At 41.3% G+C, this 24,164-nt stretch overlaps 1 protein-coding gene across 2 annotated transcripts in view; it reads right to left on the bottom strand.

Annotated features, from left to right (window-relative positions):
• DOCK8 (dedicator of cytokinesis 8) overlaps positions 1–24,164 on the bottom strand; it is a 227,664-nt gene that overhangs the window by 116,050 nt on the left and 87,450 nt on the right. For both annotated transcript variants that reach the window (XM_035029106.1, XM_035029107.1), the window contains 8 exons: positions 20,647–20,732; positions 15,932–15,998; positions 14,839–14,988; positions 11,504–11,584; positions 10,246–10,405; positions 7,516–7,652; positions 3,564–3,657; positions 2,472–2,634 (listed from right to left, as the gene is read on the bottom strand). In XM_035029106.1, the coding sequence (XP_034884997.1) occupies positions 2,472–2,634; positions 3,564–3,657; positions 7,516–7,652; positions 10,246–10,405; positions 11,504–11,584; positions 14,839–14,988; positions 15,932–15,998; positions 20,647–20,732 (938 nt within the window). The remainder of the gene's footprint in view (positions 1–2,471; positions 2,635–3,563; positions 3,658–7,515; positions 7,653–10,245; positions 10,406–11,503; positions 11,585–14,838; positions 14,989–15,931; positions 15,999–20,646; positions 20,733–24,164) is intronic.

The raw sequence follows: 24,164 nt of genomic DNA, 5'->3' as shown, positions 1-24,164 counted from the left end.
AAAGGTCTGGTTTCTAATAGGCTGGCCTTGGCATGTCTGGAGTGTACAACAGAGCTAAAGAACATTCACTGTGCACCTGTGGGTCCATTTCTCAGGATGCCAAGTCAGGTTCAGAGGAATCTGTTCGGACTTGTCCTCGTTAGAACTCCTACCTCTCTGAATCATCCGGCGCACTAATACATTGAGTCCCGCTGTGATGTAATTAAGGGATAATGTTTGCAGCAAGGAGTAGAAAGCGTTGTAAATGCCTCCCCGGGGTGATTAAATGCCGAGGAGAAGTTGAATAACTACAGAATTCATTTGATGCAAGTTTATTCCAATGCCAGAAGCATTTCTTTTTCCAATTATAGGATAGGGTTTCTAAAAAGATACAAACACAGCATCCATAAGCAAACATTTTCATGCCTTCCTCTCCCTCTTGGGAATGGGGAACTGAAACCACTATCCCAGAAATACTTAATATATCGAGGGAGAGGGACTGGGGCTGAGTTTGTATTTAAGGAACGAGAAAAGACAATGAAAAGCTGCTTCAGAAAAGTTATTCCAGAAATAACCGGAAGGGACTTTAGTACTGAAGGAAAAAGGTCCATTTCTAACTGAGTGGATGCTTGTTTGTATGTCTCTCTGTAATTTTTGACCTCAACAAACCACTCTCTTACCCTCTCCAGGACTCAATTTTGTGCATCTGGAGATGTGGGGGTGGGCACTGGGTGAGTTCTGACATTCTTTGCGCTTCAGTTCCACAAACACACACATCATATTGGGAAGCGTGAGTGAGGGTGTGGGGGAATGAGCTCACACTGCTAGAAGGATTGCAAGCAGGTACAGTTTTGGAAAAAAGGGGCAGTATGAATAAAACTGAAAATGCGTATCCCTGGTGACCCAGCAATGTCACTTTTAGGCATGCTGATAAATGTCTATCAATAGAAAAATAAGAAATGGATAAATAAAATATGGTGTCTTCACACAAAGGAATACTATATAGCAGTTAAAAAGAATGATAAAGTGCTATCTGAACCTATATTAATATTTCCAAAACACAAGCTGTTAAGGACTTGGTTAAATTTGTGAAAATCTGAGTAATTACACAGGATAATGATTGTAACTGAACATGACCCATTGAAATAAGAGAATTCCTGAATCCACAATAATAACCAAAGAAGATTATACCATTGTATGAAATTATACCATTGTATGAAAAGTGTAGTGTAAAACAGAGTGTAAAGCTATTTATGTACATTTTAAATGAATATAAAAATAAGACCATTCAGGGCTCACGTATGTGTGTATGTGTGTGTGTGTGTCTCAAACCAGAGAAAATAGAAGAAACATCCAACTTCATAATAACTGTGATGTTTGGGAGGTCAGGTGAAAGTCTATGACTGAAGATGGGGGATAAAGGCGATTTCAATTTAACCAGTAAGAATGTACATGTGTACGTGTATAAAATATAAGAAACAACAAACGTCATTTCTGGATGGTGGAGAAAAGGTACTTGTTATAACATTCTTTTTCTGCAATTTAAAAAATCTTCTCAAGGGGCGCCTGGGTGGCTCAGTCGGTTGAGCATCTGTCTTCAGCTCAGTTCATCATCTTGGGATCCCAGGATAGAGTCCCACATCGGGCTCCCTGCTCAGCGGGGAGTCTGCTTCTCCCTCTTCCACCTCTACCCTGCTCGTGCTCTCTCAAATAAATAAATAAATAAATAAATAAATAAATAAATAAATCTTTTAAAAAATAAATAAAAAATCTCCTCAAAATCAAAACTAAAAAATATAAGGCAATGCCTTTGGCAGATACATGTGGACCAGCTCCCTCCCAGCTCCCCGTGGAGGGCCTCCAAGAAACCAAGGCAGCCTAACCTCTTAGGCCTTTGCTGTCTAGCTCCACACTGCCCAATATGGTAGCCACCAGCCACTTGTAGCTACTTGAATTTAAAGTAAAATCAAGAAAGGTTAAATAAAATCATAATTTCCATTCCTCCATTACTCTAGCCACAATTCAAATGCCGAACAGCCACATGTGGTGAGTGGCTATTGTATCGGGAAACATACATAATGAAGATTTCTACCATTGCTATAAACGTTATTGGACAGAGCTGGTCTTGAGCTAAAAATCTTTCTTTTAGACAACGAGAACATTTTTGGTCATGTTGCTCTTTCCCTAATACATCCTTCTGCACATAGGAAAACCAAGCTTACGACTAGGAATATTATTTCATTTCTGGAAGGGATATGTCCAATCCAATCCCAAATTCCAACTATGACTCAAGTAAAACATTCTGGTTAAATAAAATTAGATAAACCATTTTCAGAAATTGATCTAGCAATTTTCCATAGTTATGTAGACATCATATTTCATTTTCCCCAAAACTTAGGAAGTAAGAAGATCATTGAAGGATAATGAGAGCATTCTCCAAACAAAACTCTAAATGTGGGTTCCATGGTTTCCCACGAGCCTTAGTTTCTTACCTATACACAGTATGAGGGACATAGACTTCCCGGATTGGAAATTCCAAAATCTCTTTGTGTGGACGTGTCCGGTTTTCAGGAAAAGGTTTCACTGGCAGCATTTCCGGAGTCAGAGAGCAACTGATGATCTCTGGACCTAGAGAAATTTCTATTCTCAGCAAGCCTAAAGAGGGAAAACAGGACTATTTCAGTAAAGATGCTGTCATGTGACATGGGAATCAAGAAAGACTGTTGTACCATATTTCTTTTATGAAAGAAAGGATGAGTTGTGGGAGTGCAAGATTTCTGGAATTCCTAGCTAGTTTCCTCTAGTTGGAAAAAAAATCATGTTTTGCTATCTTTTGAGATTTAGTTTCTAGAAATCAAAGAGCAAGGAATTGTACAATGAATAAAAATGGATCTTTAAACTTCCTTCCAAAAATACCACACCATAAGAGCACATAGTTTAGTAACTACTGGTGGTTTTCAAACTGAGTTCCCTGGTACCCCAGGGTGCTGCAGAAGTGCCTCAGGACCTTTTAAGCTGATAATAAGGAAGATGATCTCATCTTCTACCAAAGCATCTCACTTTCACTTTTCTTTTTATACTAAGAGTTCCATATAATAGTTTATTTGATGAAAGAGGCTGCTCTGTTCAAATAATTATCTGATTATCTGAGGAGCCAGATCGAAAGCATGATGCTCCTTTAATAGAAACAGAAATATTAACAGAGTTTTCAAAGAAGTAGACCAATTCAGACTCTTACCTCCTGAGGCAAAATCCCACATTTCACTTAGCAAACATTATTTTATAAACTGTAGCATTAGATAAATAATGTGTCTACTCGGGCGCCTGGGTGGCTCAGTTGGTTGAGCGACTGCCTTCGGCTCAGGTCATGATCCTGGAGTCCCTGGATCGAGTCCCGCATCGGGCTCCCTGTTTGGCGGGGAGTCTGCTTCTCCCTCTGACCCTACCCCCTCTCGTGCTCTCTGTTTCTCATTCTCTCTCCCTCAAATAAATAAATAAAATCTTTTAAAAAAATAATAATAATAATGTGTCTACTCATAAACGGCTTTGGCACAACCAGAGAGGAAAAGATGAGCCATCCACACCTGGAATCGACTTGACTCTTCTCTGTAAGGATGAAGATCTTTTGTAGTCAGCCAAAAACTTGAATAAGTCTTCATCACTGAGGCGATCCCCCTCCTGCAGAAAGAGAAGTCAGGGTTAGTGCTCCTGTACCATGGCTCCTGGGATGGGGGCCAATGATTTCCAGGAAGACTTTGATCCTAAATTTTATTCTAACACGCTTCTCATAGGAATAAGGATTATAGCCAATGCTGAATTAATTTAGTTCAACCTCTTGTCAAATATTCCTTCCCAGACACATATATCAATGAAATAGAGTAGAAAACCCAGTAATAAACCCACAATTACATGGTCAGTAAATCTTCAACAAAGGTGCTGGGAAAACTGGACGGCTATATGCAAAAGAATGAAACTGGACCAGTTCCTTACACCACCCACAAGAATAAACTCAAAATGGATTAAAGACCTAAATGTGAGACTTGAAACCATAAAAATCTCTGAAGAAAGCATAGGCGGTAATTTCACTGACACAGACTGTAGCAACATCTTTCTAGGTATGCTCCTGAGGCAAGGGAAACAAAAGCAAACTATTGGGATTACATCAAAATGAAAAGCGTCTGCGCTGTGAATTGTGCAAGACTCGTTGAATCTCAGATCTGTACCTCTGAAACAAATAATGCAATATATGTTAAGAAAAAAAAAAGAAGAAGGTAGCGGGAGGGGAAGAATGAAGCGGGGGAAATCGGAGGGGTAGACGAACCATGAGAGACGGTGGACTCTGAAAAACAAACAGGGTTCTAGAGGGGAGGGGGTGGGAGGATGGGTTAGCCTGGTGATGGGTGTTGAGGAGGGCACATTCTGCATGGAGCACTGGGTGTTATGCACAAACAATGAATCGTGGAACACTTCATCTAAAACTAATGATGTAATGTATGGGGATTAACATAAGAATTAAAAAAAAACAAAAAAAAAAATGAAAAGCTTCTGCACAGTGAGGGAAACAATCAACAAAACTAAAAGACAATCTATACTGAATGGGAGATCTTTGCAAATGACATGTCTGATAAAGGGTTAGTATCCAGAATACATAAAGAATTTATAAAACTCAACACCCAAAAAACAAATAGTCTAATTAAAAAATGGGCAGAAGACATGAATAGACATTTTTCCAAAGAAGACATCCAGATGGCCAACGGACATATGAAAAGATGCTCAACATCACTCATCATCAGGGAAATACAAATCAAAACCACAATGAGATATCACCTCACACTGGTCAGAATGGCTAAAATCAAAAGCACAGAAACACCAAGTGTTGACAAGGATGCGGAAAAAAAGGAATCCTCGTGCACTGTTGGGAGGAATGCAAACTGGTGCAGCCACTGTGGAAAACAGTAGGGAGTTTCCTCAAAAAAGTTAAAAATAGAACTACCCTATGATCCAGTAATCAAACTACTGGGTATTTACCCAAAGGATATAAAAACAGTAATTTAAAGGGCTACATGCACTCCTACGTTTATAACAGCATTATTTGTAATACCCAAAGCAGTTCAAGTGTCTATCAAAAGATGAATGGATAAAGAATATGTGTTCTATATGTGTGTGTGTGTGTGTGTATACAATGGAATATTGGAATATGGAATATATACAATAGAATATTACTCAGCCATAAAAAAGAATGAAATCTTGCCATTTGCAATGACGTGGATAGAGCTAGAGAGTATCATGCTAAGCAAAATAAGTCAGTCAGAGAAGGACAAATACCCTATGATTTCACTCATATGTGGAATTTAAGAAACAAGACAAATAAATATAGGGGGAAGAAAGGAGGCAAACCAAGAAATAGACTCTTTACTATAGAGAACAAATGGATGGCTACCAGGGGAGGTGGGTGGGGGGATGGGGGAAATGGTTGATGGGGATTACGTAGTACACTTATTGTGAGGAAAGCAAGTAAAATAAAATAAATAAAATAAAATAAAATAAATAAAATAAAATAAAATAAAATAAAATAAAATAAATAAAATAAAATAAAATAAATAAAATAAAATAAAAAATAAAATAAAATAAAATAAAATAAATAAAATAAAATAAAATAAAATAAAATAAAATAAAATAGACTGCTCCGTGGATAGTTGAAAAGAAGGTGCACTCATTCTTTTCAGGATAGAGATTTCAGTGCATCAACTTGATATGACTTGTCAATTATGTTATGTAGTTCTTCTATATCCTGACTTTCATTCTTTATGCTTGTTTCTTTGTTGGTAAAATAGTATAGTAATAGACCCCACCTCAAAGGATTACTTTGAGGAACACACGAGTATACTTAATACTGAAGGCATTCAGAAGAGTGCTTCTGGGTCTAAGTGCTTGATAAATGCTACTATTCTGTGGGTTGATTTGTCCATTGGTCTGTCACAGGCTAAGCCAGACAATTAAAATTTGCTTCTAGGGACACTGCAGGGACAAGAAACAAAAGACTGACCATAACTCTGCAATTAGATCAGATTACTGAATGAAAGACGCCTTTTACAAGAAAAAAACATTCCTTCTCTACCACCCCCAACTTACTGTCCCCCAGCCTCTCAACAATCCTTCTACTACATTCTAAGGAAGCTTGTGTGAGCAGTGCAGATCTAGGCCAAAAGTTTCTCCCCCTGTAACTTAAATCCACTAATGCTTGTTTTACTCTCTGGAACAATATGAATAACGTTACTTCCTTCTTCAAAGGTTTTCTCTTTTCAAAGAGAAAGCATCTTTCTGTCTTTTTCCTATCCTCATTGTCTTCACATTTGTCTTGATCCAGAAGACTAAGCATAAATAATACTCTCCAGGTGCCTACATGGGAGAAGTACTCTGCCAAGGATTCAAGGGCAAGAGCTCTAATCTAATAGCCCAGGAAGTTAGGAAGGTAAGGAGCTAGGGAGCTAGGGAGCTAGGGAGGTAGGTATGTCTTATTTCCCAAGTACAGATAAGAAAAGTCATTTAAGTACTTTGCCCACCCCCCAGCAAGGTAATACAAGAGAAAGGGCTATATCCCAAATAGAAACTCTTTAGTCCCATGCTACTTCTCTTATGTGGCATGTCACACCTCCCACTCCCAGCATCCCTTTCACATTTTGGGATCATTAAGATATCCCTGAAATGCTTCATGAAGACTGCTTGAGCTATGGAAAATCTTCCAAAGCAGAGTCAAACCAAGTCATATCAAATTAGTTTGTTTGTAGCAAAATATACATGATATGAACAGCACCATCATAACCATTTTTGAGTGTACAGTTATTAGGATTAAGTACATTCATGGTGTTGTGCAACCAATCTCCGGAACTCTTTCATCTTCTGAAACTGAAACTCCTTAAACAACAACTCCCCATTCCCATCTTCCTCCAGCCTCTGGTACCCGTCAGTCTACTTTCTGTCTCTATGAAGTTCTTTACTCTGAGAAGTTCTCTGATTTTTAAATAACCTCGATGTCTATTGAACTAATAAAGAGAACGATCTGCAATGGTCACCCTCTATGAGCAAATAAATATGGCAGAAACGTGGCAAGCCTACAGATAGAACAGGGGTGAGAAGGACAACAGCTGGGCTGGGAAACCCCAAGACAATGGGGAAAGGGATGTTTCAGCCAGATGGTTTTAATAGCCCAATAAATGAACTGACCATGATCGTTCAAAGAGACGAGTTTGCATTAGTGGGAACAAATCCTTCTGTCAATGAAATGAGCCAACACTCATTTAGCCCTTGCTATATCCCAGGCACTGTGAGAAGAGCTTTACACACCTCAGGCCATCTAACACTCCCAACTGCCCCATGAAGCAAGCACCGTCATTCCTGTTTTGCAGATAATGACATTGAGGATTGATGAGGTTAACTAACTTGCTCCCTTAATCATGACATGTACTTCTCCTTTGGGCTCCAACACCCATGCCACTCAGGGAAGAAATTCAGACACACTGGAATGGGAAGAGATACCTGCTTGAAAAAGCTGTTAACAGTCATGGTGGTGGTCTTGTAGTTGGATCCGAGCCCATTTTCCTCCAAGGAGAGGGCTCTTTCAGAAAGCCTCCTAGATTGGGACAGAGTTCTCCGCTCACCCACAGAGCTTCTCCCTGTAAGGAAAACAGTTGTCATTCGAAAGCATGCCTTTCTGTGTGAATACCCAGCAGTCGTGAACTTTATCATATAAAAGACAGGTTTTATTTTTTTTTTAAGATTTTATTTATTTATTTGACAGAGAGAGACAAAGGGAGAGAAGGAACACAAGCACAGAGAGTGGGAGAGGGAGAAGCAGGCTCCCCGCTGAGCAGGGAGCCCAACGCGGGGCTCGATCCCAGGACCCCTGGGATCACGACCTGAGCTGAAGGCAGACACTTAACAACTGAGCCACCCAGGCACCCCAAAAGACAGATTTTTAAAAAGGTATTATTGAAGCGTAGTTGACACACAATGTTATCTTCGTTTCTTTAAAAAAGAAGTTTAAAGTCATGAAACAAGAACATTGAACGTGGCCAGCCTTGTTTTGGATGAAAATTTCCTTCCACTGGGCTTACCTTTCTCAGTCCCCCTGTTGGAGGCCCTAGTCCTCCTATGACCAGAGTGGAGAAGCCATGAACAGCCACAGTCCCCTCCCACATGGGCATCAGGGACGGCCACCCAGCAGGGTCCAGGACTGCAGCCAGAATTGGGTCTGCATAAGCTTTATTTAGCCAACACTGTTTGCTTTTGTTTTATTTTTACATTTGCACTCCACTGGGAGAGGCATGTAGTCGAATGCCCCTGAAGGCATTTGGGACTGTGGCCCAAACATGCCAGGGTTAGCCTGTGTATGTTCTGAATCTGAGCGTTCTTCTGCTCTCCCTGTGGGCACCAGGCAGCAGAACGGGGTTCTTTGGCTGACCTGTCCAACAGGGATTAGAACCCTGAGTCACACCCACACCTGGGCTGGGACCCCGATACTCAGCTTAATTATTTGTTATCCCCTTTTAGGACTGAGGTGGGGACCTTGTTGCTTTTATACTGCAAAATTAAGGGGTTCCACTGTGAACGGTCAAATTGCTTAGAACTCTAATGTTGCCAAGCCCACTCTTTGCATATTCTCTTATCCTTAATTCTTGCTGTGATGCCGAATGGGAACTTTTTTAAAAAAAAAGATTTTATTTATTTATTTGAGAGAGAGAGAAAAAAAGCAAGCAGGCGGAGGGGCAGAGGGAGAGGGAGAAACAGACTCATTGCTGAGCAGGGAGCCCGATGCGGGACTCGATCCCAGGACCCTGGGAACATGACCTGAGCCGAAGGCAGACACTTAACTGACTGAGCCACCCAGGCACCCCTGAATGGGAATTTCTTGCTACCACTGTCCGCCTAAACTTACCATACTGCCCCAGTATTATACACTGCATTTTCTGGTTGCTTCTTAAGAAGCAGCTTCTATAGTCAGGTTAATTTATCCTTGACCTGGAGATTACCTTATGGCTGAGTTACCTAGTTTATGGTGCCCTCTAAAATCTGTGCATAATTCTTTTCAAATAAGGCTACCTGGGTCTACATAGAAGTTGGCATGGAAAAAAAACAAAAAACCCTACCCATTGTGGTGTGAAGGTCAGGATGCACTCGAGTGAGGTTTGTTGTTGGTAAATCAGAAATACCCCAGCAGTTCTGACTGGTAATTACAAAACAATAATTCCAGAAGAGAAACAGCAATGACAAATACCTCTCCCTCCAGTCCCCCCGTTAAAGGCAGCATTTGGGAAAAGGCAGGGCGTGGGAATGCGGAGAAATGTGAACAGTCTCACATATTTGCTGGATACAAAGACACTCAGGACAACAGACTTTCTACCATGGGTGGGGTGGGTCGACTCGAGAACTCTGAACCCTCCTGAACACTTCCATACCCACACTGTTCAGGAAATTAATGACTCAGATCCAGGGTGAGGTGATGAAAAGGAGAAATATGCTCAATAAATTGGAACAGAAACTAAATACTCTTTTGGCATCTACTTTTTCATTGCACTTGGCAAAAAAAAAAAATTTTTTTTGAAGGGACTGGAAATTTTGCTGAGAAGCCAGAGTTTTGCTTTTTGAAGGCTTCCTGAGAGTAGCTTTTCTTATGTTTAAGAGCCAATCATGGTGGCATTGTTTAACCCACTATAGATAGTTATTGTACTTTGTTATTTCAAAACTTTTACTTTGAAAAGGAGGCAGCTACTGAAAATTAACTTTTTAAAGTGTTGAAGTGTCCAGAAAATTCCAACCAAAAGTCTTACTGTAAGAATATATTTTTAAAGATTTTTTTTTTATTTATTTATTTGAGAGAGAGAATGAGAGACAGAGAGCATGAGAGGGGGGGAGGGTCAGAGGGAGAAGCAGACTCCCTGCTGAGCAGGGAGCCCGATGTGGGACTCGATCCCGGGGACTCCAGGATCATGACCTGAGCCGAAGGCAGTCGCTTAACCAACTGAGCCACCCAGGCGCCCTGTAAGAATATATTTAAGTTCCATAAATGTTCATGATAATTGTTTTGGGGATCACCATCCAAATCAAGCATTTGTAAGTCAGTCATAATAGTGTTTCGTCCTATTTATCTTCTTCTTCGTTCCCACTCTCCACTCATTACTGCACCCTGGGCCCCCATTAATAAGCAGCTGACCTCAGAGTTAGTTCACTGGGGACCCCTCCCCTTCCCACTGCAGTTGAAAATCTTACCAACCATGGACTCCACATCGGTTACCTCCCTGTCCAGGGTGGAGACATTGAAGAAACTTGTTAAGCTTATGGGGGCCCAGGCAAAAGGCATCCGGTATTTTCCCAAACGCTGGCAGAAGGATTCAGCTTGAAGTTTTAGTTTTTCAATCTTTTCTTTACTCTAGAGGAAAGTGGAAAGACACAAGCAGAAACAAACCATATGGTGTCAGCACCAAGTTAACGGTCTCTGCCACGGATATGACAGCCATCTCCAAAATCCCTACCCTACTAATTAAAAAGAGTGAATGGGCAGGAAAATGATACAACTCAGGCTAGAATTCTAGCTGACAAGAATACAGATCAGAAATGGAAGAGTTTAAAGAAAGTCAACATTCAATTATTAAATATACCTTCAGCTAAAAAAAAAAAAAAAAGTCCAAGACTTGTTATACCAGTTAATCAACAAGTGCTTTTAGGGGCTAGCTACAAGCCTTGGATTTGCATGACAAAATTTTAGAATGAAACATTTTATATATTACCGATCGCGCTTTCAAGAGAGCCTGTTTTTCAAAAGTTGCCTTGGGAAACTCTAGAAAAATCTCTAAAGGTTGTTAACCACTTCTTATTAGGCTGACAGCACTTCCAGGGTGTTCTTTCTAAGTTCAGAAGAAAAGGTAGGTTTTTAAAAAATAAGTGTCTTGAGTTCAAGAAATCTTATTTGAAATGTATGAGTCTGGAGGAGGATGCTGATAGCCAAGTCTTCGTCCAGAAAGGCCATGTTTTAAGAGTCACATTGGAAACCTTTGCAAATGGGGGCTGAGAAAAGATGTCCCTTTCACAGCCTCAGCACCTATGCTGTGTCAGTGAATTTATGATGTACAGAAGTCTCAGCCTATTTCCAAATATCCACACCAGAAAAGACATTTAGAAATTGGCTGGTACTGTTGAGAAAGCCCAGCAGAGTTTCGTGAGGTCTCTGTGGCCTTCCCAACCTGGGTCAGGGCCTTGGAACCAAGACAACAGGATGTGGCTTTTGTCCTAGCCAAGTTTTTTTTAGACACTGGGGCATACGTCGTTTGTTGAATTCAAGAATTTATTTCTTTAAAAAGTTATCATCAATGACCAGCTCTCCTTTCTTCTTTTTTAAGACACAATGTATCAATGTCTCATATGGGGACATATTATGGACCTATTCTTTACTTAACTACTTTGTGGAACTTCTGAAAACTATCTGTTTATTCTAAGATGTCACCATTTAGTAATAGCCAAAGTATCATACCTTTCCACCATCACCTTCTTTGATAACCATGTATGGTTCTGCACAGTCTCCAATCTCTCCCTGCTGAAGGACTTTTTCAATCTACCAACAAAAATAATATTAAAACAAAACTCATGAATTATATCCACATAATGGCATCAATGCAACCATCAAAATGAGGTTTTGTCACAGTATTTGAGGACAAGGGAAGATGCTCATGCTGTATATTTTCTGATTAAAAAAATTAGTGTGAAAAAAATTAGCATGAAGAGCACCACAGTTTTGTAAAAAAGAAATCACAAAGGCAGATTCAAAGGATGATAGTAGATACACAAACTGTTAATAGTAGTTATCTTTGTATAGTGAGATTATGTGCTATTTTTATCTTCTTCCTATTGCTATGTGTATTTTCTATTTTTAAACCATAAACATGCATTACGCCTACAATAAAAAAATGCAATAAAAGTTATTTTATAAAACAGAACCCATGAGACATATGTAAGAAGTGAAAAGCTCATTTTCTTTATTATTGCTTACAATGTAAAAAAGAAATATGGCCTCCGTAAAAGTCAGGTTGGGGACTAAAACCTTCCACAAAATGAATAAATGAACAGAATAAATTATCTGTAATTGTCTCCCTTGTATTTCCTATTAGGGCCGCTTCTCTGGATTTAACAGACATGGAGAGAAACCGAAAGGTGTGGAATGGGGCAGCTTTTCACTTGGCTAACTAACTGGCTGGAAATATGATTTAATGCTACTCCTGTCGAGTATCTTCTTCCAGTTTGCTTCGGGTAAAGGATCTGGCTGGCCAGAAATGTGGTCACCCTGTTGATGGGGGAAAAAAAATAGAGATTTGAAATTCCCCAACCCTCTGCTCCAAGAAAATGCTGAAGAGAAAAACAAGTGGAGGTAGTCCCATTAGCCTTTGTTGAGATTAGACACCAGATGCGGCATTCCTGCAACATGAAATCTGGGTTTAACATATTCCATTAGGTGCACGTGGTCCACAGGCACTACCAGATAGGGACAGAGTGTTTATTTTTATTTTTTTTCTAGGTGGTAGCTGCTGGGCAGGTAAGGGGGTGAACAAGACAGACCTGATTCCTATTCTAGTGAAGCTCATAGTCAGGAGCTCGTAGAGCAAATTGGAAGAAGTTAGTTTTTCCATGTAGTCAACGGATAAAGATGTGGTCTTTAAAATGAACTTTGAGCAGAGATAAAGGACCTTTTAACGGAGATCCTGAAGCAGCAACGTGCAGCATGGAACCCATAGGACAGGGGTCTCCAGAGTCTGAAAGTGGAAGACTCCCGATCTGACCAGACCAGCAGAGACTACTCCCTTCCCCAGTTGGGCAAGAGTAACTCCAGGTACTTCACGAGAAGGGCTGCGGGCTGCTGTGAGGGCTCACTGTATGTCCCCTCGTGTTTATGTGTGAAAGAAACCCAGGGGTCCTCAGAAGCGTGGCGGGCAGAGGAAAGGGATGTGTGGGGATTACCAGGGGATTTTTGTCAGATAAAAGGCTGCCCTCTGTCCTATTCAGGAGGGGCTGGTTCAGTGCCTCCACATGTTTATTTTTGAAGTTTTAAATTTCATCCTTATTCTCCATCCCTCAACTGAGGAACAAAACCTTTAAGCCTGGATAATCCCTTAAAGCAATAGTATATACAATACTAAACTAGGAAACTCTGCCTAAAATACAGTTAAGATCCCGGTGTTCAGCCTGGGAAGAAGAATAAGAAAGAACTCCTCTTTACTGAATGGCATCTGCCTGGCTGTGCTAAATGTGACACACCATTTACTGTATCTGTAGAGAGAAGCAACAATGACACCATTACAGTAAAGGAAAAGAAGTCAGAAGCAAACCAGGGACTGTCTTATTGAGCTTTAAATGTCTTCACTCTATACAGACAACTGATAGAAGACTTGTTATTGCCAAATGAATGCATCTGTACATTTGAGAATTTTGTAATATATTTAGTGAGTAACAGTAACCTGTAGGTAACCGCTGATACTTAGCAGAGTATGGTGGATTAACTAAAACAAAGTCATCCCCTAAGAAGTAGAGCTTAAGTAAAACTTGGCTGGATGGGACTAGTGTTGGCATCTTTGGGTTCCCAGACTGAGGGAACTTTGAATCTAACTAGCTGTAGGGTGGGCTTGACTCTAGCCTTCCTATATGTCTAAGGGATACTGCAGTGAAAAAGATACATGTTCAGTGTGACAACAACAGATGTGTCTTTTTAGCAACACAATTTTAACTTTAATCCCTCCTACAACGTTACATAGATTCTCCTTGAGTAACAGTAACTTTTCAGAATCTTTGCAAAATGGTGGAAAGGCAGCTAGAAGGCAAAGACATCTGCCACTTGTCAACTGACCTCTAAGTCATTTAAATTCTTGGGAATCTATAAGCTGCTCTCTCGGGATCATGGGGGAATCAATGGGATTCTGGAAGTAAAACACTGCGCTTACTAGAAAATGTTCCAAACCTGGAACTCTGCGTAGACATGAAATCAAAACACCTGAATTTTTTTTTTTTTTTTTTTTACAATTTTGGGGTAAACAGTCAATAAGACTAAATATTTGGCTTAAGTTAAGTGAAATACTCAACGTTTGCTGTTAACCTCTAACCAGTCATTCTGGTGTGCAGAGAAAGCCTCTGGGTTTCTTCTATCAGCAAAGAGTACAGCTGAGAATGCAAAGTCCTTCTCCTTGGAACTGTCCCACAGATTTTGAGTTGCACCACCCATAGTCATAGTCTGTGACATGGTGATATAAAGGGAGAGTGAAATTTGGAAACCACAGCCCACACCTTAAATTGTCAGAGCCTGGACTTGGGAACATTGCTCTACAGGCGTCTAGAAGAACACGAACAGTATCAGGGAACTCTAGCCAAGATTTCCTCCACAGCAGCTCTCAGAGCTGGACAGCTAAGGGTAGGAAGAACAGCTTGGTCAGGAATAAAGCTTGGTCAGGAATAAAGTAATGGGCCAGGCTTTCTTCTGCAATCACAACTGCCCACTGAGGGCAGTATTATAATCCCCACTTTACATGTAAGGAAACTAAGTCTCCGAAAGTTTAGGTAATCACCCAAAGTCCTATAGCTACGAAGTTTCAAAGCCAGGATTCAAAACCAAGACTGTATGACTCCCAAACCCAGAGTTGTGCTACTGTCCCACGCAGGATTTGTTTGGAAAGGAAAAGGGGCCAGGTGAAAAGGAAACAAAGCAAACCTCAGAGAGAAAATGTGGATACATTCTGACCCCTCTTTCACCCCAAACATGCTCTGGGAATAATGCAACAAGGAGCGCATCCGAATGCAGAATGTGCAAACCAAATTGTGTTTAATTACCTTGACTACTAGGTAGATGTCCGAGGATGGGTAGGTGACCGAGAAGACTGCGGATCTTGCCTGACTTGATGGAGCCACGGAGGGCGTGTGAGCACGCAGAAAGCCTTTGAACTGGTCAGAGTTCAGGTCACAGTGAAAATTTTCTGAGATCTGTAAACAAGGAACAAGGCAAAAAAGAAGTCACACCTGCTGTTCTCCTGGTCTACCCATGTTTAAAGAGTCAAAAACCCACAAAAAATGTTGCCAAAGAAATAAGGGTCATCATAGACATGGTTTATGACTAGTGGTGGTGGAAAAATCTGATATGCATTTTGTCACAATTTCTAGATATTTTGGAGCTGTTTGAGAGACGTTCCTCGAAACATTTACATTTTTATTAACCCATCCGTATTTCCTGAATTACTGCCTTACACTTTGGAATTTAGGAGTTAGCAGTTTTAGCAGTAAATCTACCCTAGCTGACGTAAGTCTCAGGGGTTGTGAATATTTATCCAAGAGATACACACTTCGTTAAATACGGAGTGATTACGGGTCAAAGGGGCAAGAGTATCCTTTGTGGCTGTGCTGTTTTTGTCCTCCTCTGAGGGTCACAAAGTGACGAAACATTAAAACACTCCTGGAGAGGAGGGTTAGGTACTCAAAATCTTTTTCATTAAAAGCGCATCACAGTTGGTGAGCTCTTCGCCTGATGGCAAATTAATACTCTTCCTGCACAAGATGCCTTCCATCCACGATGAGACTCTCTCACACTGCAAAACCTCCCCAACGGAGGTAACATTACATATATATCCGAGCTTGTTAAAAATGTATTTAAATTGCCTTGTTTGATGTGTCACCCCATATGTTGCTATTTCTTTTCTCTCTCGATCCCAAACAGGCTCTCCCTTTAAGATTCTTCAAAGAACATAAATGACTAACATTGCCAGATCATTCCTGCAAACACTGCAAAGGCAATAGAACCAGCTGTGTCAAAGGTCATTTGCTTTCAAATCTGATGTGTTTTTGCTGCAGAGAAGTGGATTTGAAAACCACGAACCCCCAAAATCATGAGCAATGTGTGCCCCCATGGATGGGGTGTTCTTCGCCTCCTTACCTTTTTCCTTTCTTTAACATCGTAGAGGGCAATGCTGGCAAACAGAGGCTCAATTTCAATCTCAAACCTTTCAGAGAGAGTAAGAAAAAATAGGGTTTTAACTTAGATAATTTTGAATTTCCTGAAAGTGCTGAGCTCTATAAACCGGTTAAAAATGTACATCGTTCCCCAAAATATTTGGATAACTCCACACAGATGAGAATCATAATGGGATATTAGTGGAGAAAGATGGGAGGTTCGTGGAAAATTCCTAGTCAGTGGAGATCGTGGTGGATGGCACATTCTCCTAAAAAGCACTTGTTGGTGGCAACTCAAGGGAGAGACGGCAGAATGGTGCCCATGGTGTGATCCAACATGGCCCTACTTACCACTGTAGATGCTGTGTTTTCTAATGGTAAAGCCTCTGTCTTAGGTAAAGGTTTTGTTCACAGTTTACCCTTTACTACTAGGGTAGGAATCTCTATTATTCAATTCTAAGGGACAAGGCATTTCAGAGAGTAAAAATAATAATAATAGAAGTTCCGTTGCTTTTGCTTAGATTTATAGTGGGGCCATTTATGTGGGAGAATGTCTGACCTTTCCTATTCCACTACCAAGGGAGCTGCTGAGTTGCTGGGGAAGGAGCGGAGCGCTGCCAATAAACACTGAGCTGTGGGGACCCAGTGAGAACTAGAAACATATCAGCCCTAATTGCCCATTCCCCTTAAAATGGTGGCTTTGATGAGACTGCATACCCAAGGCTTCCTTCCACATGTTATAGGATACACATGAAGCACAGATGTGCACGTTCCAAGTTTCTCAGGCTAACAACCCATGATTTGGGATCCTGCTAGCTGAGTGTACCAGTAACCAGGCCCTGGACCACCATTACCTCAGAAGTCACATAAATTAGGCCAATTTTTGTTTCAAGCCATGTGTCAGAGAATGGCCTTATCGCTGGGTAACTTTGCCTAAAAAGAGGATCTTTTTTTGTAAAGATTTATTTATTTGAGAGAGAAAGAAAACGAGTGAGAGAGGGAGAGGGAGAGAGAAACTCAAGCAGACTCCACGCTGAGCTAGAGCCCAATACAGGGTTCGATCTCACAACTCTGAGATCATGACCTGAGCCAAAACCAATAGTCGATGCTCAGTCAACTGCACCACCCAGGGGGCCCTAAAAAGAGCCCAGCCTTTTCTGATCACAGAACCTGAGGTTTTTTTCCTACAGGTGTATCTCCAAGGGCAGACCCCAGAAACTAGCATTGTGAGGCAAATGAGGAGTTTATCAAAATGTAGGTTTCTTTGTCCCCCCTGAGATCTGGTGAACCAGAATCTCTTGGAGGAAATGATGGTGCAAGGTCTCCCAAAATCTGCATTTAAAACAAGCTCCCTGGGCAGCTTTTGCCTTGGGCTCAGGTCATGATTTCCGGATCCTGGGATAGAGCCCTGAGTCGGGCTTCCTGCTCAGCGCGAAGTCTGCTTCTCTCTCTCTCTCTCTCCCTCTGCCCCGCCCCCTGCTCGTTCTCTCTCTCAAATAAATAAATTTTAAATCAATCAATCAATCTCTCTGAGTAAACGTGATGATGCACACCAGTTTCACCAGCAAGGAGACTCCTCTGAGCTAAGGTTACTTTACATAAGATAGGGTTAAATCTTACATTAAAAGATTTCCCCACATTAAATGCAAAAGAGAAAAATACTTTGTTGCCATCCTCTCTTTTTCCTAGGTGCTACAAACATTTGCAGAATCGACACCAGCCTGATTCTTTCTACATGCTTGAGGTTTTACATGTCTCTCAAAAGCAAAACAGTGACAGTTAGAGATCGCAACAGATTCTGAAAAATTCCCGAGCTGATAAAATCGATAGTGGTAGAAATAAAAATTCTGCATGTCCGTGTCAATGGGGAAATGGGGTCTTTAACATTACCATTACATTTTTACTATTCATATTTTTGACATTGTAGGTTTACCTACAAGAACTTGCTTTTTTTTAAAAATCTGGTTTATTTAGAGGAGTTATAGCTGGGACAATCTCTTTGGTCCATTGCTCCTCTTGCAGGTGAATGTTGAGATGGATACTATTTAAGACACCTGAGTGGGCCAAGTGCACTGGGCAAACACCTCAATTTTACCTGATTCCTGCTTTGGCAACGGGGAAAAACATCGCCAGAAAACTGACAATTTTCGTTAAGAGAAATCCAAATGGCTCTACTTGTTTTTTTAAATAATACATGTCTCTCTTTTTTTTTTTTTTTAAAGATTTTATTTATTGATTCATGAGAGATAGAGAGAGAGAGGCAGAGGCAGAGGGAGAAGCAGGCTCCCCGCGGAACAAGGAGCCCGATGCGGGACTCGATCCCAGGACCCTGGGATCATGACCTGAGCTGAAGGCAGACGTTTAACCAACTGAGCCACCCAGGTGTCCCAATACATGTCTCTCTGGCCATGTTTTCCCACCTGTGAGAACTGCTGTTGTTTATTTATTGGAAAGATGTAGAAGACTTGGTGGCAAAGTGACATCATAAGGGAGAATTCCTCCAATCCTGAATAGCATAGTTATTGCACCTACGAGGGGCCTGATGTGCATCCTGTGGGGGTGATTGAGTGCCTCAGACAATAGGGTGATTTCCTGAGCAACGCAGAGGAGACTAGCGGCCACTTCCACTCAGTCCCCCTGCTCAAGGGCCAGCAGGCTCCCACTTCCAGGTTGGCTTGCAAGGGTTAGAGGCTGCCTTCTGTAGCCCAGACTTGACACAGAGCTGGTTTATGAGCTGCTCATCTCCCTGCACAAAAGGCCCTCACTCCCCTCCCCCTGTTGGTAGAGCTGGCTAGGGGGAGGGGCTACCACATCAAGAGAGCCCCCACAACTGGGTGAGCAGCTCTGCCTCCTTGTGTTCTCAGGAGAGGTCTGGGGAAGCTATGTATTAGAATCACAGAAGTTTAGGGCAAGTAGGAACTTTGAGACCGTCTGGTGTAACAATGTCAGTCATTTATCGGTAAGAACTCAAACTCCCAGAGAAGATCCCAGGGTTGAGATACAGCCTTGAATTCAGAGTCCAGATGCCCTGATTGCAAACTAGGTGCTGCTTGAGGGGTCCATGAATTGACTTCAAGAGATGGATGACCCTCCTAATGGGGGTATTAAAAAATATTATGCTTGGGGCGCCCGGGTGGCTCAGTTGGTTAAGCGACTGCCTTCAGCTCAGGTCATGATCCTGGAGTCCCGGGATCGAGTCCCACGTCGGGCTCCCTGCTCAGCAGGGAGTCTGCCTCTCTCTCTGACCCTCCCCCCATCATGCTCTCTATCTCATTCTCTCTCTCAAATAAATAAATAAAATCTTTAAAAAAAAAATATTATGCTTATGTACTGTTGCCTAGACAGGGCATTTACAACTGAATATTTTCAAGAGTCTGTGATTTGAAGTTGGAAGAATTCTCGAAAGTAGCAGTCTGCAAGAGAGGCATGCAAACATTCCCGACTGGATATGCAATACAATCTGTTCGTGTGCTGGAAGAAGCTATGGTAATTTATTCCGATTTATTTAGTTCATACATTTCAATTTCTCATTTCTGTATATTTGATAATGTAGATAATATTTTGATCTGCATGTATAAAATTAATACATGTATACAGAGGACATAGGACTTTTTCCTACTCTACAAGTAAACAGTCAAAAAAAAAAATTGGAGATAATTGCTGTAAAGTAGATGTGGCAAACAGCTGGCCCACCAGATGAATCCAGCTGGCATTCAGTTGTAGAATGGAAAGGAAATGAGAAGGTATTTAAGAAGTCAGGAAATCGGGGCGCCTAGGTTAAGCGACTGCCTTCGGCTCAGGTCATGATCCTGGAGTCCCGGGATCGAGTCCCACATTGGGCTCCCTGCTCAGCGGGGGGTCTGCTTCTCCCTCTGACCCTCCTCCCTCTCATGCTCTCTGTCTCTCTCACTCTCTCTCTCAAATAAATAAATAAAATCTTAAAAAAAAAAAAATGAAATCATGCAGAAAACTCTGAATTTCCAGCTTCTCTTGAAAAAGCAAAAACAAAAACAAAACAGACAGTTGGCCAAAACGGGCTTGTGTCCTTGGATGGCAAGAACTGGCCCTCGCCAGCAGTGGGTACCCCCTTAAAATAGTTTGCTAAAGTCACACTGCTCTCTGGTCCTCTGTGGTCCCCTGGCACTGAGACTGGGTTTTAGTCATATTTAAGGTTGTGTTTCAATAGTTAACAGTTTCTGGGGGGGAAAAAACCCACAAAAGCTCTAATATGTAGCATTTTCTGATTTCTATGTTGTAAATATCCCACCATGGCCAATTTCAAGCTATGGACGGATGTGACATCACTGGACGCAGAGATGGGAAGAGAAAGGCACCATCAGCTCTCATGAATTAGTCAGCGTGGCCTCGAGTACACCATTCACTGCTTTTCAGTTTTTTTCCCTGCATAGCTTTCCCTGTTCCTTTTGTAACTACGCTGTTTGACTCAGTTACCTTACGTGACTAACTTCACGGTGTGCCTTCCCTGTGACAGAGGAGGGACTGTGCGAGGCTTGGGAGAAATAGAATCTGGGTCTAGCTGACTCCCAACTCGGCTCCTCCCACCACATCACAACCACACACTGTTACAACGGCGCTGGAAGACCCTCCCCATTCAAGCTCTGTCCATAGAGACGCAGTTTATATGTAAAAGGCAAGATAAATCTCTGTGCAGTGGTTAGTATGTTTGCTGAGACTTACTTCAGGGTCAGCACCTTGACCAGTATTCTGTTGCCCAGATGTTCCTTAGGACATTCTGGTACCGGACGTATTTCCACGGCATCCTCCTATTATTAATCACATGGTAAAGAAATCATGAGTGAATTTCCATGAGGGGTTCTGGCTGGAATGAGTCCAGGGAAGGGAGGGCTGCCACCCAGAGCTCAACCTGCATTTGCCTTCGTTCTAATAGAGGGATAACACTTTGACTTTTATAAGAGAGTTTGTTATTCAATCCCAAGCTTCAAAGTCAACCTTAACCACAAACAAATTCTACTTTCGGAAAGCGAGGCATTTAAGACAAAGAGACAGAGGGAGGAAGGAAGGAAATGGGAACATGAATATGACTGAGTAACATCCACCAGATGGCATTGCAAAATCTTATACCTATTGTTGGTATTGTTGGCTTCTCTTTTTTCATTTTCTTTCTTTCTTTTTTTTTTTTGACTGCTCCAATTGGGTACACATTCAGAACATTTCTCCTGCCAAGGTTTTACTATTAAATAGTGAGTTTCAGACTCGAAGCCTGAGTCAAAATAGCTCACAGCAGGCTGTATGTAAACCATCAATACTTATAATAGAGTGTCTTTCTCAGTTGACCGTTTTCTTAAACAGGTTTGAGGTTGAATGTATACATACATATCCAGCTAGAGCTTGCTGAAGTTCTAAGTACAGGAAACGTAGTAATGACACATTAGTAACGACTTAGTAATGACAAATACAACTTTTTTTTTTTTTAACCGCATCTGGGACTCTATTTTACCCCACCGGGACTCAAGACTTAAAGAGAAACATCAAGTCCCTAAGGTAACTTTTAACATTCAAATCTGAACTATCACAGGATCTTAATTATATTCATGTATGCAAAAATAACAGTGCAAAGCCCTGACAACTTTAATTCTTGCTCTTGTGGACTATCTGAACTCTGGTGGTCTGCAGCTCACAAGGGTCCAAAGAATAGAGTCAGGTCTAATTATATTTTCCTGGGCTGTAAATGATGGGAGCTTCCCCCCTCCCCCCAAATACCCCATAGCAACGGTAACATTTTTAGAAATAACAGTAGAATCCACCTTCCCAGTAACTCTGCACTGGATTGGTGAAACAAAGTGGTAAACCCACCTCTACTCTAACCTCTATTGTCCAAGGCCCAATCCTGTGTTGGTCAGCTGGCCATCCTGTCCGGTGGAAGGGCTGAGCTTTTTTCAGAGGAGGCACTGCTTGATGCCCACACAGAACTCAGCTCCCTCAGAGCAAGCTCAAATCACTTGCAGGGTGATCAGAGTAGACACATCAAAAACAGAAGCCCCCCGCCATCGGAGAAGAAAGTCAACATACATTCATGGGTTTCTAACACTATCTCTCTGGTCTGGATTCGAACCTTGGGGATCCTTTGTTAAAAGCTTTTCATTGGGAAAATGTAAACATACACAAAAGTAGAGAGAAAAATGTAATGAACTACCTTTACCCATCACGTAGGTTTCAATGCGTTCAACTCGTGGGCAACCTGGTTTCACCTATATTCCCACTTACTACCTCTCCCCACTCAATAGTGGATTGCTTGGCACAGCAAAGCCCCAGACATCCTATAACCTCATCTGTAAATCTCTAAAAGATAGACTTTTAAAAGTGCACAGCTGTAATATCATGATGATTAAACTTTTTAATAAGTCTTTTTAATAAGACAATAAGACAACTTCTTATCGTCACTAAATATTTAATCAGTTCCAAATTTCCCCAACTGTCTGCATTTTTTTTGCAGTTAGCTTGTTAAATCATGATCCAAACAAGGTTTACATATTGATGCATTTCCTAAGTCCCTTCTAATCTATATGCTTTTCTTGAGCCTTTATAATTATCTGAAATTGGAACTAGTTCCTAGAGAACAAATATGAAGTTTTAAGTGGATGTCTGTTTTATCTTCCTGAGTGTATATATATATTGAGAGAGCAACAGAGGCAGAAAGGGAGGGAGAGAGATAGTGAGAGAGAAAGACAAAGACAGTAGGAAAGATGTTCTTCTATCAGTTGATCCAGTGGGATCCTGAGGCCAACTCTGTATCTGCTTGCCTGTGACGGCATTATGTGAACAGATAAATCTCACCCCCCCACCACTTTTTTTTTTTCTTAATTGATTTTTACTTGGGTTCTGTCACTTGCAGCCTAGGGAGTCTGAATGCAAACTCTTCTGTGATCTAAAGGATAGTGGCATCTTTTTAGGGACCAACACATAGGATGCCTTTCACAGAACCGAGAGTGAGTCGGGGAAAGTACTCACCACATAGAGGCTTGGTGGTTATGTTCTATTTTACCTCTTCTGTAGGCTTAGTCATAATTTGGATATAATAGTTCACCTCTCTTCTCATTCTCCTCACCAGGAAATAAAGTCGTGGTAATATTAAATAGTTTCATTAATGTGTTCCCCCCAAAAAATCAGCAGGAGTGATCATCTCAAGGTAGCCAGAAATTTACTGTTCTTCCACAGGACTATCTTTGGAGAAAGTGCAAATTTCAAGGACAAATGCAATTTCTGTGTGGATGAGCTTCAGAATGTTAAAGGCTGGTATAGGGGCCCTCCAGCATTTTAGACATACCAATTTGCAAATAACTGGTACAATAATTACGAAGCATTCCTCTCCACTCAATAAAGCAGGCCTATTAGGACCTTTGCTAGATTATAACCTTCAGTCCTAATCGAGTTTCTGCATTGTTTCGGAGACCATAAAACAAAGTTCCTTCCAGAGTCTGTGATTCTTCTTGCAATCAATGCAAGACTGGACACCCTCCCACTTAATCCCCTGAGGGGGACTTCAATGAGTTGATGTCTCACCGGACATGTCCTCCTCACCCTTTAATTGTTTTCTCTCTCCTGCCATCCACTTAGGGACACTTTCTTACTTATGGGCGCCTCCACCATGGAACTGGGAGGAAAAGGAATGTAAGTGGAAGTCAAATCTGTCAGATTAATATTTCTTGACAAAGCTGGTAAAAAAAAAATTTAGTTTTATATGGAAACTGAAAAGTTATGATATATAATGTGGTTGCTCATATCATCTTTGGATTTCAGTTATGTGCTCTAATATACCAGGAAGTCCTATGTAGATACATAAACAGGCAAACATAAAGTTTGGGGTTAAGAGGCTAGGATCCCCATTCTGTACTTTAATTTGCCTGCTGAATCTTGAACAAGTTCCTTAACCTCCCTGACTCTTACTCTGCAATCTGAAGAATGGAGGTGATGACACTGCCCACATTATTCATATTTATTTTTAACCTGCCTCATTCAGAAAAGGATTTGAGGCCACTGCAAATGAAATAAATAGGTGAGAAAATCAAGGGGGCTGGAATATAAGGAGAAAGGAAGGAAGGAAGGGAGGGAGGGAGGGAGGGAGGGAGGGAGGGAGGGAGGAAGGAAGGAAGGAAGGAGGGAAGGAAAGAAAGAAAGAAAGGAAGGAAGGAAGGAAGGAAGGAAGGAAGGAAGGAAGGAAGGAAGGAAGGAAGGAA

This window comes from Mirounga leonina, unplaced genomic scaffold, assembly GCF_011800145.1.
Source record: "Mirounga leonina isolate KUSES-001 unplaced genomic scaffold, KU_Mleo_1.0 Mir_224, whole genome shotgun sequence".
Classification (NCBI taxonomy): Eukaryota; Metazoa; Chordata; class Mammalia; order Carnivora; family Phocidae; genus Mirounga; species Mirounga leonina.
The sequence above is the reverse complement of the archived record's forward strand: the minus strand, read 5'-3'. Positions and strand labels throughout refer to the sequence as shown.